The sequence below is a fragment of the Heptranchias perlo genome, chromosome 2 (assembly GCF_035084215.1).
Source record: "Heptranchias perlo isolate sHepPer1 chromosome 2, sHepPer1.hap1, whole genome shotgun sequence".
Classification (NCBI taxonomy): domain Eukaryota; kingdom Metazoa; phylum Chordata; class Chondrichthyes; order Hexanchiformes; family Hexanchidae; genus Heptranchias; species Heptranchias perlo.
Window position 1 is genome coordinate 118972780 of NC_090326.1, and position 15341 is coordinate 118988120.

Consider the following 15341-nt stretch of genomic DNA (forward strand, 5'->3'; position numbering starts at 1 on the left):
GTGATGGAAGGTGTCGTCAACAGTGCTATCAAGCGGCACTTACTCACCAATAACCTGCTCACCGGTGCTCAGTTTGGGTTCCGCCACGACCACCCGGCTCCAGACCTCATTACAGCCTTGGTCCAAACATGGACAAAAGAGCTGAATTCCAGAAATGAGGTGAGAGTGACTGCCCTTGACATCAAGGCAGCATTTGACCGAGTGTGGCACCAAGGAGCCCTAATAAAATTGAAGTCAATGGGAATCAGGGGGAAAACTCTCCAGTGGCTGGAGTCATACCTAGCTCAAAGGAAGATGGTAGTGGTTGTTGGAGGCCAATCATCTCAGCCCCTGGACATTGCTGCAGGAGTTCCTCAAGGCAGTGTCCTAGGCCCAACCATCTTCAGCTGCTTTATCAATGACCTTCCTTCCATCATAAGGTCAGAAATGGGGTTGTTCGCTGATGATTGCACAATGTTCAGTTCCATTCGCAACCTCTCAGATAATGAAACAGTCCGAGCCCGCATGCAGCAAGACCTGGACAACATCCAGGCTTGGACTGATAAGTGGCAAGTAACATTCGTGCCAGACAAGTGCAAGGCAATGACCATCTCCAACAAGAGTCTAACCACCTCCCCTTGACATTCAACGGCATTACCATCGCCGAATCCCCCACCATCAACATCCTGGGTGTCACCATTGACCAGAAACTTAACTGGACCAGCCATATAAATACTGTGGCTACAAGAGCAGGTCAGAGGCTGGGTATTCTGTGGCGATTGACTCACCTCCTGACTCCCCAAAGCCTTTCCACCATCTACAAGGCACAAATCAAGAGTGTGATGTAATACTCTCCACTTGCCTGGATGAGTGCAGCTCCAACAACACTCAAGAAGCTCGACACCATCCAGGACAAAGCAGCCCGCTTGATTGGCACCCCATCCACCACCCTAAACATTCACTCCCTTCACCACCAGCGCACAGTGGCTGCAGTGTGTACCATCCACAGGATGCACTGCAGCAACTCGCCAAGGTTTCTTCGACAGCACCTCCCAAACCCGCGACCTCTACCACCTAGAAGGACAAGAGTAGCAGGTACATGGGAACAACACCACCTGCACGTTCCCCTCCAAGTCACACACCATCCCGACTTGGAAATATATCGCCGTTCCTTCATTGCCGCTGGGTCAAAATCCTGGCACTCCCTAACAGCACTGTGGGAGAGCCTTCACCACACGGACTGCAGCGGTTCAAGAAGGCGGCTCATCACCACCTTCTCAAGGGCAATTAGGGATGGGCAATAAATGCCGACCTTGCCAGCGACGCCCACATCCCATGAACGAATTTTTAAAAATTGGCTACTATGTTTGCCTACACAACACTAAAGTTTTTTGGGGTGTCCTGAGGTTGTGAAAGATGCTATATAAATGCAAGTTTCTATCAGTGCCAGAAAATTTAGCTAACATAGGGACCACAAACAGCATTGTAATTAAATATGCAGACTTGGCTTCATGTTTGGAGGAGTGGTCATGTGTAGTTAATACAATACTGAAAGTTTACGCAATTAATTATTCATTTTAAAGGGGATGGTGTATCACCACCTGTAATTTAAGTGAATAAGTCAGGTAATTTAGGCTAATTGATTGAAACCCAGAGAGCATATTTCAAGGAATCATTAACCAAAGGCTGCTTCTCATGCAAATAGATGTTACCGTGTATAAATTTCACAAGTTCTATTTTGACAAAGCAACTTATGAATTACTTACAATTAAGCAGATGTGATTTAAAAGAAATGATTAAGACTTTGGAACAAATTCTATATCCTACAATTATATATTTCAGTAGTGTGCCTTGGCTTTAGTTGTGGGGAAGCTACTAGAATCTGTCATTAAGGATAGAGTATGAGCTGACCAGAGACAGCCAGCATAGCTTTAAGTGTACATCATGTCTGACTAATCTAGTTGAATTTTTTGAGGAGGTCACTAATATGGTAAATAAGGGAGTGTCTATGGATATTATCTATATGAACTTCCAGAAGGCATTCGATTTGATAAGGTTCCACACAAGATAATATTAGAAAAAATGAGCGTGCACAGAATTGGAGGTAGCCTTTTGACAGGTTGCAAATTGGTTGGGAGGTAGGAGACCGAGAGAAGGAATAAAGGGTATGTATTCTGGTTGATGGGATGTGACAAGTGGTGTTCCTCAGTGACCTGTTCTGGGGCCTCAACTTTTCACCATATTTATTAACGACTTGGATGAAGGATTAGACAGTTGGATATCCAAGTTTGCAGATGACACTAAGTTAGTAGGGACGGTACTGTAGATGGGAGCAGAAAGTTACAAAAGGACATAGACAGATTAATTGAGTGGGCACAACAATGGCAAATGGAGTTCGATGTGGGCAAGTGAGAAGTGATCCACTTTGGACCGGAGAAAGATAAATCAGAGTATTTTCTAAATGGTGAGAAACTAAGAATTGTAGAGGAGCAAAGAGATTTGGGAGTTCAAATTTACCAATCATTAAAAGCTAGTAGACAGGTACAAAAAGCAATCAAAAAGGTTAATGTAACGATGGGCTTTATCTCAAGGGGGCTGTAATACAAAGGAGAGGAAGTTATGCTTCAGTTGTATAGAGCCTTGGTCAGACCCCATCTGGAGTACTGAGTTCAGTTTTAGGCACCGCACATCAGGAAGGATATACAGGCGTTGGAGTGGGTGCAGCACAGAGTCACTAGAATGATACCGGGGCTTAGGGGGTTAAATTATGAGGACAGGTTGCATAACCTTGTGTTCCCTTAAGTATAGAAGATTGAGGGGTGATCTAATTGAGGTGTTTAAAATGTTAAAAGGATTTGATGGGGTAGATCCAGAGAAACTATTTCCTCTAGTGAGGGAATCAAGAACAAGGGAACATAATCTTAAAATTAGAGCTAGGCTATACAGGAGTGAAAAATCAGGATGCACTTTTTCACACATAAGGTAGTAGAAATCTGAAACTCAGCCCCAAGAGGTTGTGGACACCAGGAAAATTGGAGCTTTTAAGACTGCGATAGGTTGATTTTTGTTAGGTAAGGGTATGAAGTGGTGTGGAGCAAAGGCAGGTAAATGGAGTTGAGGTGCAGATCCACCATGATCTAATTGAATGGTGGAGCAGGCTTGAGGGGTTGAATGGCTTACTCCTGCTCCTATGTTCTAAGTGCTAAGATTAAATCATCTACATGCATTTGAGTGGTGGTCCTAGATGAAAACGAGGGCTACAGAAACAAATTAAGATTAAAAAACATAAATGTTGGAAATATGCAACAGAACTACCCAGTGTATGTAAAAGTCATTTTAAATTCCAGGGGTATTCTGCCCAAGGGGGTTCACCCGAAATGTTAACATGCCTTTTCTCTGTACAAATGCTGAGGGACCTGTTGTGTATTTCCAGCATTTTTTTGTTCTCAGTACTATATATATTTGACAAAAAAAAAAATCAACGTCTTTATTAAACCTTCCTCTCATTGAAGCAGCAACAGGCTGTGTGGGGAGGTGTGTCTCACACACACCACAACCTAATCTGTACCAGCACGGCGACACTCAGTCTACTGCGCTGTGCACTTACCCACAGACGCACAAACTCTTTACCTTCCGAGCAGTTCCCGGAAGCTCATGTTCTGTGCGCGGAGTCCCAGGTTATCGTGTCCGCCCGCGCCAGGAATAGCGCCTCAGCACATCTGGTGAGTTCTGTCTGTAGTAGAAAACAAAAAGGATTTAGTTGCAGCTATTTTATGTTTACTGTGTGAAAAAAGAATCTTTGCCGCCTATAATTTTACTTTTCACTTTCACGTTTTCATGGTGTTTTGACTTCAGCAAGGCTCAGAGTGTGCAGACGTGAAGGGTTTTAGGAAAAAAACTGAATCGTGTAGAAAATAAATTAGAAGTAGCCGAGGTGTGTAGCGATGTCAACATAAATAACACGGAACAGAAATTAGGCCATAAAAGTGGAAAAACCTGCATTTGCAAAGTTTTAGTAGTTAAGGTTTACCATCGGTCTCAGTGTGGTGAATAGCCATTTATGTTCTGTGGCAGGCAGTGAATTCAATATAAATGGACAGTATTTCAGATGCCACACGTGTTTCTCAATGGCGAGGGTAGGCGACCTGCCAGTTTTGAAGAAGAGTCGGCCCCCGAAACGTTAACTTGTCTGTTCTTCCCAGAGATGCTGACTGACCTGTGTGTTTCCAGGATTTTCTGTTCTTGTTTCAGATTTCCAGCAAAAGCAGTTTTTTTTTGCTTTCTGCTCTTAGTCAGCTGTGAGGAAATTATACCAGAAGTGACCTTTGTGACTTCTAATTTAGTCTAAGTGATCTCTAATTTTATGTTTCTCCCCTTTTTTATATAGAAGTTACCTATTAGAAACATAGAAAATAGGAGCAACTATAGGCCATTAGGCCCTTCGGGCCTGCTCCGCCATTCAATTGATCATGGCTGATCGTCTAACTCAGTACCCTGTTCCCGCTTTTCCCCCATATCCCTTGATCCCTTTAGCATTAAGAAATATATGTATCGCCATCTTGAATACATCTAATGACTTGGCCTCCACTGCCTTCTGTGGTAGAGAATTCCACAGGTTCACCACCCTCTGAGTGAAGAAATTTCTCCTCATCTCGGTTCTAAATGGCAAAACCCGTATCCTGAGACTGTGACCCCTGGTTCTGGACTCCCCAGCCATCGGGAACATCCTCCCTGCATCTAATCTGTCTAGTCCTATAAGAATTTTATATGTTTCGATAGATCACCTCTCATTCTTCTAAACTCTAGTGAATATAGGCCTTGTCGACCCAATCTCTCCTCATTTGTCAGTCCTGCCATCCCAGGAATCAGTCTGGTAAACCTTCGTTGCACTCCTATGGCAAGGACATCCTTCCTCAGATAAGGAGACCAAAACTGCACACAATACTCCAGATGTGGTCTCACCAAGGCCCTGTATAACTGCAGTAAGACATCCCTGCTCCTGTATTCAAATCCTCTTGCAATGAAGGCCAACATACCATTCGCCTTCCTAACTGCTTGCTGCACCTGAATGCTCGCTTTCAGCGACTGGTGTACAAGGACACCCAGGTCTTGTTGCACCTCCCTTTTCCCAATCTATCACCATTCAGATAATAATCTGCTTTTCTGTTTTTACAACCAAAGTGGATAACCTCACATTTATCCACGTTATACTGCATCTGTCATGTTCTTGCCCACTCACCCAACTTGTTTAAATCACATTGGAGTCTCTTTGCATCCTCCTCACAGCTCACATTCCATCCCAGCTTTGCAGGTAGCAATGTACAGTGCACCTGTTTCATGCTAAGGAAAGCACTTAACTAATAACAGTATGTCAGTGCTACAATATGCTGTGGTAGTATGGCATTAGTTCACTTCTGAGATGCCAGATCTGTTTGTGGCATTGGGGGAAGGTTCTAAATAAAGGCTAAGTATTTTTTGACAGAGTGAGTGAAAATAAGAAGGTGAATACGATGGCTGACCCTGTAATATTGCCAGCTAATATCCTATATTTAAGGAAAGTGAAGTGTTACTGCTTAAATCCACTCAGAAACTTGCATTTTCATTCAGATGTTTTTGCTTATTGCAGAATCATAGTACACAGGCTATGTGCTGTAAATGCATATGTAAATGTTTGTCATAGGATGTTGGGATGTGCCAAATAATTTGCCCTCTCAAGTGTGTAAATAGTGAAGTTGATTTTAGTTGAGATTTTGCTTTCAGTAAGTTAGTATAACTAGAATGGAGATGTTAATATTTTAAAATTTATTCAGCATTAGTTTTACTGGAATAAAAATAAGTAATATTCATGCCAGGCAAAGACCATCTCCAACAAGAGAGAGTCTAACCACTTCTCCTTGACATTCAATGGCATTACCAACGCTGAATCCCCCACCTGGGGGTCACCATTGACCAGAAACTTAACTGGACCAGACACATAAATACTGCGGCTACAAGAGCAGGTCAGAGGCTGGGTATTCTGTGGCGAGTGACTCACCTCCTGATTCCCCAAAGCCTTTCCACCATCTACAAGGCACAAGTCAGGATTGTGATGGAGTACTCTCCACTTGCCTGGATGAGTGCAGCTCCAACAACACTCAAGAAGCTCGACACCATCCAGGACAAAGCAGCCCGCTTGATTGGCACCCCATCCACCATCCTAAACATTCACTCCCTTCACCACTGGCACACCATGGCTGCAGTGTGTACCATCCACAGGATACACTGCAGCAACTCGCCAAGGCTTCTCCGACAGCACCTCCCAAACCCACGACCTCTACCACCTAGAAGGACAAGGGCAGCAGGCACATGGGAATAACACTACCTGCATGTTCCCTTCCAAGTCACACACCATCCCGACTTGGAAATATATCGCCGTTTCTTCATCGTCGCTGGGTCAAAATCCTGGAACTCCCTACCCAACAGCACTGTGGAAGAAACCTCACCACCACCTTCTCAAGGGCAATAAATGCTGGCCTTGCCAGCGACGCCCACATCCCACGAACGAATAAAAAAAACAGAAAATGCTGCAAACACTCGGCAAGTAAGGCAGCATCTGTGGAGCGAGAAACAGACTTAAAATTTCAGGTTGATGAGCTTTCATCAGAACTGGAAGATGTTAGAGATGAACATTTTTTAAGCTAATACAGAGCCAGGGAAAAGGGGGACAGGGAAAGGACAAAAGGGAAGGTCTGTGATAGAGTGGAGCACAGGAGTGATTAAATGACAAAAGGGATGATGGTGTAAGGCAAAAGGAGGTAACAAATATGGAGACAAACGATGGGTCCAGAGAAGGTATAAATGTTTACAGAATAAATGTGCTTGTTATTTGAGTATAAAGTTTCAGGTGTAATGCCTGTTCTTGACCAGTTGCCTAAAAAAAATTCCAATCATGAGTTTCTCCCCTTAATATTATTTAACCTGAACCATTATGCTTCTATCTCACCTGTACCTGATCCTACTTTGTCCCAATTCCTTTTTGAATATGACCTCTAACATAAAGTCACTTCCCCCTCCTAGTCTTTTCTTCCTGTCCCTGTGGAGCAATCTGTTTCCCTGTAAATTTGCTCAATGTTCTGCATCATTATTTAGCCGAGTCAGTGTGATGTCTCTAATGTCATAACCTCCCTTATTAGCATAAACTTTGAGATCTCACTTTTTATTCCTAACCCTCCTAGCATTTGCATATAGCATTTTGAGGGCTCCTTCCTACAGCCTGACATGTCTTTTATGTTAACATCCCTTTTTACTATCGTATTCCTACAGTACACTTCCTTGTTAATTGTCACTTTGACTGTACTATATCAAAAGCAAAATACTGCAGATGCTGGAAATCTGAAATAAAAACAGAAAATGCTGGAAATTCTCAGCAGGTCAGGCAGCATCAGTGGAGAAAGAAATAGAGTTCACGTTTGAGATCGATGGCCTTTTGTCAGAACTGGAAGAAGGAAAGATTTAACTGTAAGCAAGTACAGAGCCGGGGGGAAGGGGAGGAACTGGAAGATGTTAGAGATGAACATTTTTTAAGCAAATGCAGAGCCAGTGAAAGAACAAAAGGGAAGGTCTATGAAAGGGTGGAGGGCAGGAGTGATTAAATGACAAAAGAGATGATGGTGCAAGGAAAAGTGGGTGGTAATGGGAGGATGAGATTGGAAGGAGGAATGGGGTGAGACGAAAGTGAAGGGGAAGCAGGATCAGGAGGGGCGTTGGTATCTAAGAGTTGTTGAACCTTGCGGTCCTTGACACCATTTAATCACTCCTGCCCTCCACCCTATCACAGACCTACTCTTGTTTTTTCCTCCCCTTCCCCCCTCCCTCCTTTCCCTGGCTCTATACTTGCTTAAAAACTGTTAAATCCTTACATCTTCCATTTCTGATGAAAGGTCATCGACCTGAAACGTTAACTCTGTTTCTTTTTCCACAGATGCTGCCTGACCTGCTGAGTGTTTTCAGCATTTTCTGTTTTTATTTCAGATTTCCAGCATCCGCAGTATTTTGCTTTTGATTTAGCGTTTAATTCACTGCCACTTCTCATCCAGGAATGCCCATCATGAAGAAGTTCGGCTCTTCTCTCCGGGATTTCTGTTGTCTCTTTTACCTTGTTCACCTTCATTGTGTTTGATCAAGTATCTACTAAAACTCGCTTTCACAGCCACATCTCTCCAGAGCAACTGTCTCCGTCTCCGACTTATTCCACATGGATTCCAACTCAAATTCCACCCTTCATATTTCGGATCCACCCTTGATTACAGATATCTCCATGATATTCAGCGTTTCTCGAACCACTGCTCTCGCCGCTTCTTGAGATCCACGGTCAACACCATGCGCCGCCACATACACGCTCTCAACCTCTCTCTCCAGCAGCACTGACTCATTCTAGTTCAGAGCTGTCCTGATCCGCAGTTCCATTTCATCCTTCGCCTCATCCGGCGCTTTAACAAAAAATGTTTTTTCTTCCTTTCAGGGAATACCAAGGAAAGAGTAGGGCCTATTAGAGATCAAAAAGGTAAACTATGTGTGGAGGTGGGAGAAGTGGGTATGGCTCTTAATGAATACTTTGCATCTGTCTTCACAAAGGAGAGGGATGATGCAGGGATTAAAATTAAGGAGGAGTGTGGATGGGATGGGATAAATATAGTGAGAAAGGAAGTATTAAGGGGATTAGCAACTTTGAAAGTGGATAAATCACCAGGGCCGGATGAAATGTATCCAGGCTGTTAAAAGAAACCAGGGAGGAAATAACGGAGGCTTTAACAATCGTTTTTGAAACTTCACTGGATACAGGCGTAGTGCCGGATGATTGGAGGACTGCTAACGTTGTACCGTTGTTTAAAAAGGGAGCGAAGGATAGACAGAGTAATTACAGGCCAGTCAGCCTAACCTTGGTGGTGGGCAAATTATTGGAATCAATTCTGAGAGACAGGATAAACTGTCACTTAGAAAGGCACGGACTGATCAAGGACAGTCAGTACGGATTTGTTAAGGGGAGGTTGTGTCTGACTAACTTGATTGAATTTTTTGAGGAGGTGACAATGAGGATCGATGAGGATAGTGCAATTGATGTAGTCTACATGGATTTTAGCAAGGCTTTTGATAAGGTTCCACATGGCAGATTAGTCAAAAAAGTACAGGCCCGTGGGATCCAAGGGAATGTGGCAAATTGGATCCAAAATTGGCTCAGTGGCAGGAAGCAAAGCATAATGGTCGACGGTGTTTTTGCGACTGGAAGGTTGTTTCCAGCGGGGTTGTGCAGGGCTCGGTACTAGGTCCTTTGCTTTTTGTGGTATACATTAACGATTTGGACTTAAACGTAGGGGGCATGATTAAGAAATTTGAAGATGATACAAAGATTGGCCATGTGGTTGATAGTGAGGAGGAAAGCTGTAGACTGCAGGAAGATATCAATGGACTGGTCAGATGGGCAGAAAAGTGGCAAATGGAGTTCAATCGGGAGAAGTGTGAGGTAATGCATTTGGGGAGAGCAAACAAAGCAAGGGAATACACAATAAATGGGAGGATACTGAGAGGTGTAGAGGAAGTGAGGGACCTTGGAGTGCATGTCCACAGATCCCTGAAGGTAGCAGGACAGGTAGATAAGGTGGTTAAGAAGGCATATGGAATGCTTTCCTTTATTAGCCGAGGCATAGAATATAAAAGCAGGGATGTTATGCTGGAACTGTATAAAACACTAGTTAGGCCACAGCTTGAGTACTGCGCACAGTTCTGGTCACCACATTACAGGAAGGATGTAATTGCATTAGATAGGGTGCAGAGGAGATTTACGAGGATGTTGCCAGGACTGGAGAATTTTAGCTATGATGACATTGGATAGCTGCTGTTGTTTTCCTTGGAATAGAAGAGACTGAGGGGTACAAGATTATGAGGGGCCCGGATAGAGTGGATAGGAAGGACCTATTTCCCTTAGCGGAGGGGTCAATAGCCAGGGGGCATAGATTTAAAGTGATTGGTAGAAGGATTAGAGCAGAAATGCGGACAAACTTTTTCACCCAGAGGGCGGTGGGGGTCTGGAACTCACTGCCTGAGAGGGTGGTAGAGGCAGAAACCCTCAACTCATTTAAAAAAAAATACCTGGATGTGCACCTGAAGAGCCGTGACCTGCAGGGCTACCGACCAAATGCGGAAAAGTGGGATTAGGCTGGGTGGCTCGTTTCTCAGCTCGCGCGGACACGATGGGCTGAATGGCCTGCTTCTGTGCCGTAAATTTTCTATGATTCAAAGGCTGAAAGCTTCAACAGGTCTTAGATATCAATGCCCCTCCTGATCCTTCTTTCCCTTCACTTTCCTCTGACCCCAGCCCTCCTTCCAATCTCACCCTCCTATTACCACCCCCTTTGCCTTGCACCATCATCCCTTTTGTCATTTAATCACCCCTGCCCTCCACCCTATCACAGACCTTCTCTTTTGTTCTTTCCTCCCCTCCCTTCCCCTCTGCCTTCCCATGCTCTGTACTTACTGAAAAACTGTTAAATCTTTTACTTCTTCCAATTCTGGTGAAAGGTCATCGAGCTGAAGTATTAACTCTGTTTCTTTCTCCATAGGTGCTGGCTGACCTGCTGAGTATTTCTAGCATTTTCTGGTGACTATACCTGTACTGCCTTCCACCATGCCTCCCCTTGTGCTATGATTTCTGTGGCCCCTATCCTTTTTTGTTCCAGTATCCCCTATTCAAATCATGAAGCCTATATTTGCCCCTCCCCCTGCCACACTAGTTTAAAGCCAACCATACTGCTTTATTTACCCTTGCAGTAATAATATCAAATGTTGCTGCTGACACCAAATTGTTGGTGTGGGATATGACAAATTGTGATGAGGACTGTGAAATACTGCAGGAGTACATAAATAAGCCAGCAGGGTGGACAGACGTAGTTCAGTGTAGAAAAATATGAACTAATAATTTTGGATGTAAGAATAAGGAAAAATAAATACATCTTAAAATGAGAAGATTTTAAATGGAATAAGGCAAACGGGGTCTGCGGTACACAGGTAAAGGAGCAGTGAAAGTAAATAAGGCAGTGAGAGGAACATGGAATCTTTGGTTTTGTATCTAGAGACAGAATACATGAGCCTAAAAGTAATGTTGAACTTATACAAGGCCTTAGTTGGGTCACATTTAGGAACAGGAGTAGGCCATTCAGCCCCCCATGCCTGATCTGTGTCTTATCTCCATCTACCTGCATTAGCTCCATAACTCTTAATACCCTTGCCTAACAAAAGTCTTATCAATCTCAGTTTTGACATTTTCAATTGATCTAGCCTCAACAGTTATATGGGGAGAGAGTTCCAGATTTCTACTACCCTTTGTGTGAAGAAGTGCTTCCTGTCATCAATGCTGAATGGCCTAGCTCTAATTCTAAGGTTATGCCCCCTTGTTCTGATCTCCTCCACCAGAGGAAATAGTTTCTCTTTACCCTATCCATTCTTTTAATCACCTTAAACACCTCAGTTAGATCACCTCTTAATCTTCTATAACAACAACAATTTGCATTTATATAGCGCCTTTAACGTAGTAAAACGTCCCAAGGCACTTCACAGGAGCGTTATCAAACAAAACTTGACACCGAGCCACATAAGGAGATATTAGGACAGCTGACCAAAAGCTTGGTCAAAGAGGTAGGTTTTAAGGAGTGTCTTAAAGGAGGAGAGAGTGGTAGAGAGGCGGAGAGGTTTAGGGAGCGATTTTCAAAGCTAAGGGCCTAGGCAGCTGAAGGCACGGCCGCCAATGGTGGAGCGATTAAAATCGGGGATGTGCAAGAGGCAAGAATTGGAAGAGAGCAGAGATCTCGGAGGGTTGTAGGGCTGGAAGAGGTTACGGAGATAGGGAGGGGCGAGGCCATGGAGGGATTTGAAAACAAGGATGAGACTAGGAGCCAGTGCAGGTCAGTGAGCATAGGGGTGATGGGTGAACGAATGGGACTTGGTGTGAGTTAGGATACGGGCAGCAGAGTTTTGGATGAGCTCAAGTTTATGGAGGATGGAGGATGGAAGATGGGAATCTGGCCAGGAGAGCATATACTCAAGGGAATACAAGCCTAGTCTATGCAACATGTCCTCCTTGATGAATTATGTAGTTTTGGCACCCTATGATATAAATGCAATGAACAAGGTGCAGCATGGATTCACTAGGATGTTACCAGAGATGAGGAGATGCAGCTGTGAAGAGAGTGTTGAGAAGTTTGGGCTTTTTTTCCATGGAACTGCAAAGGTTAAGGAGTGACCTAATTTTGGGTCTTCAGAATTATGATCGGTTATAATAAGATAAATACTAATAAATTGTTTCCACTTGTCGGCAAGATGGTAATGAGAGGAGAAATTTAAAAGCACCAGGAACAAAATATGCAATAAGACATGACAAGAAATAAATAACAGTAATATAAAACATATGCATGTTAACAGTAGAAATTCTATCTAGCTCCTTGAAAGAAAAACAATAAAAGGTCAATAAAAGTGTATATACGTAGTGTTTCTTTTCTTGCATAGCTCTACCAGTGGTAAGAAATACAAACCTGAATTATATCTCTTGGAAGTTCCAAATTGACTCAAAAGATTTGAACGCTACAGCTTAAATATCTCTGAAAACAGTTACTAGTTCTTGGATTTGAATAACCTGTTAACCACATTCAAAAATAACTGGCTGTCAAATGAACATAGTATGTTTTTATTTGAAACTAGCTTGATGTCTCCCTCAAGTTTTGCAGAAAATGAACAAAACTTGCAACATTTGTATAGAGTTGAATTTGGGACAAGATTCTGACTGTTGCTATTTTTAAAAAAAATGCGTTTTGACTAATGAGCGAATTAAAGAAACCTCTGCAAAGCTAAAACAAGGCACAATGGTTTCATTTTTATCACAATATCTACTCATAACTGAAAAAATGAACAAAATATTAATAGCTGCAAGCAATTGAATTGTTGTTTTGGGTCATTTCTTTAACAGTAATATTGCTTATTTTTTCCTCCGTGTATAGGTTTGAAAGACCATAACCAGGTAATATATCTGCCGTGGTATTGCAGAGATATGGCAGCTAGAGTGGTAACCCAAGTGATGCGTATGTACCTGTGCAGTACAAGGTTTTCTCATTTACCAAACTGCTTTCCTGCTGCACAGTTGAAGATATCTTATATGAGATTCTGTACTTCCAGTCATAATGATTCAACTGATACAATCCAAAAACCAGAAAACACAGTTTTATTAAACAATTTGACTGTTTTGGGTGTGGATATTAAGATGGCCAGGAGGAGACAGCCTGGAGTCTTGAGAAAAGTGATCACAAATGAAAAGGGTGTTGCAGAGTTCTTGAGAAGCAAGGGTGCCAATCGCAAGACTATTGCCAGTATTATCTCTAGGTACCCCCGAGCCATCACGCGTTCCTATTGCCATCTTGAAGAAAGATGGCAGTTATGGCGAAGCATTTTTAAGGCAGACTCTGAGATCATAAGCATTATTCAGCGTTCTCCAGAATCATATTTTCGTTCAAGTGACAATGAAAATCTTGCAAAAAACATCAGTTTTCTTTGTTCGCTTGGCTTGACTTCAGAGGACTTACATCGCTTGTTAACTACTGCTCCACGAACATTCTCAAATAGTTTGGAACTAAACAAGCAGATGGTGGAATTTTTGCGCGATCTCTGTGTTAGTTTAGGTGACAAGAATCCAGACGATTTTGTTAAACGGATTATTACTAAAAATGCCTACATACTTATAAGAAGCACTAAACGGATAAAGGCAAATGTAGACTTTTTCGCTGAAGCACTTGAACTGAGCAACAGTGAACTGATAAAACTACTTCAGGGACATGGAGCTGAAGTTTTGGACCTCTCCAGTGACTACATGAAAAGAAATTTCAAAAATACAAGTGAGCAGTTGCAGTCATTAGGATGCACACCTAAGGAGGTAATTAAATTCTTTATTGACTATCCACCAGCATTCTATGCTTCATTTGAAAAACTTTCTAACAAAATTGATTGTCTTCTAGAAAGTGAGATTAATATTAAGCAACTATTAAAGAAGCCTAGAGTATTGGAATTCAGTGTAGACAATTTGAGAAATCGCATAGAGGAGCTAGAAAGGGTTGGATATAACTTTAGAAAACATGGCATTACCATTTTGGATTCCAGTAGAAGACGATTTGAAGCAAAATTAGAGAAGCTGAATGAAGAGGGATAGCCATTTTGGTTCTCTGCTGTGTCTTGTACCATTCTATATCTTAGATGGTCATGTTATTTTTAAAATTATTTTTGGCTGTGAATTTTATATTGTACATATAAAATGCTGAGCGGTTGTGAGTGCAGTTCAAATTATGCAAAATGATCGTGATCAGTAAATGAAGAAATTGACTTGTTACTGTGGAGATTATGTTCCTTAAATTAACTCTGATTGTGGTATCTGTGATGTTACAATGATTATCATAAGTAATTGCCCTTATTGGTCTTTCATAAATTAAAAATAAAAAAAATCTGTTTCAATTTGATTCCAAAGTTAGATTGTTTTTTTTCCTGAAGTGTATCAATATCAGCAATATAGTTCTACAGAAATGACTTCTCGACTAGCCCCCTCCCCAGGTTCCTTGGCAAATCTGTCAAGTAAGTAGATGAGCCATGAAGACTTGGAAGATCCCAGGTTGGAATCTCAGTCCTGGCTGATATTTTCATTCAAACCCCTACTTTGGAGTAAGTGTAACACAAGTGAATATCCTGACAGAATTGTGATCCATTTGTGGTACTTGTGGGAGGGAAAGAGTTGAGGTTAATTTTTTTAAAAGAAAATATTACTGAAATTTGAAAACTCAAGGGCAGAATTATTTTAGTAGCAAATCTTGCGGCTTTGTTATAAATTAATTCCAGGGGAAATCTTGAAAGTATTGATTGGAAGATACAAAGAGCATCTGCCCCAGTTGCTGACTCATTGGTATTAGGGGCCCTGCTAATTTCAGTATGGGCACACCCTTTAGGACTTGGATTTTTACCAAAAGTTTTCTCTTTCCTGGCTGTAAGGGACCTATGTGAAATGGGTTAGGGCAGTTTTTAACTAACTAGTATTGGGTCTGAGCCCATAGCTTAAAGCTCTACATAATTCAGCACACATTGGCAATCTCACTTGGAGAGATGATAAGATGTAAGAATATAGATATGTTATTATTTTAATCAATTGGTTTAAACTAAGTGGCCTCAAATCCTATCTTTCGATCAACAATTACGCTGATAACATTGGAGAAGGATCCCAACATAAGGTAAGTTGCATTTGGAAATAGAAAAATTCATACTGGTGCAATGCAGTGTAAAATACGTTAAAATGTAATTGATGGTTT

At 42.2% G+C, this 15341-nt stretch overlaps 1 protein-coding gene across 2 annotated transcripts; it reads left to right on the forward strand.

Annotated features, from left to right (window-relative positions):
- The first annotated feature begins 763 nt into the window (after positions 1-763).
- On the forward strand, positions 764-14479 carry LOC137334241 (transcription termination factor 1, mitochondrial). 2 transcript variants are annotated; one of them, XM_067998878.1, is made up of 2 exons: positions 764-1074; positions 13002-14479. In XM_067998878.1, exons 1-2 carry the CDS (start codon positions 846-848, stop codon positions 14198-14200), a joined length of 1428 nt encoding a protein of 475 aa, XP_067854979.1. In that variant the 5' UTR covers positions 764-845; the 3' UTR covers positions 14201-14479. The 2 variants fall into 2 exon arrangements, with proteins under 2 accessions (XP_067854979.1, XP_067854989.1); XM_067998888.1 differs by lacking the exon at positions 764-1074 and adding an exon at positions 3593-3701.
- Positions 14480-15341: the final 862 nt, after the last annotated feature.

Excerpts from the sequence above, each read along its gene's own strand:
- LOC137334241 (XM_067998878.1), top strand. The coding sequence starts at position 846 with ATGAGTGCAGCTCCAACAACACTCAAGAAGCTCGACACCATCCAGGAC. Across the intron at positions 1,075-13,001 it reads TAGAAGGACAAGAGTAGCAG|GTTTGAAAGACCATAACCAG; the intron begins GTACATGGGAAC and ends CTCCGTGTATAG.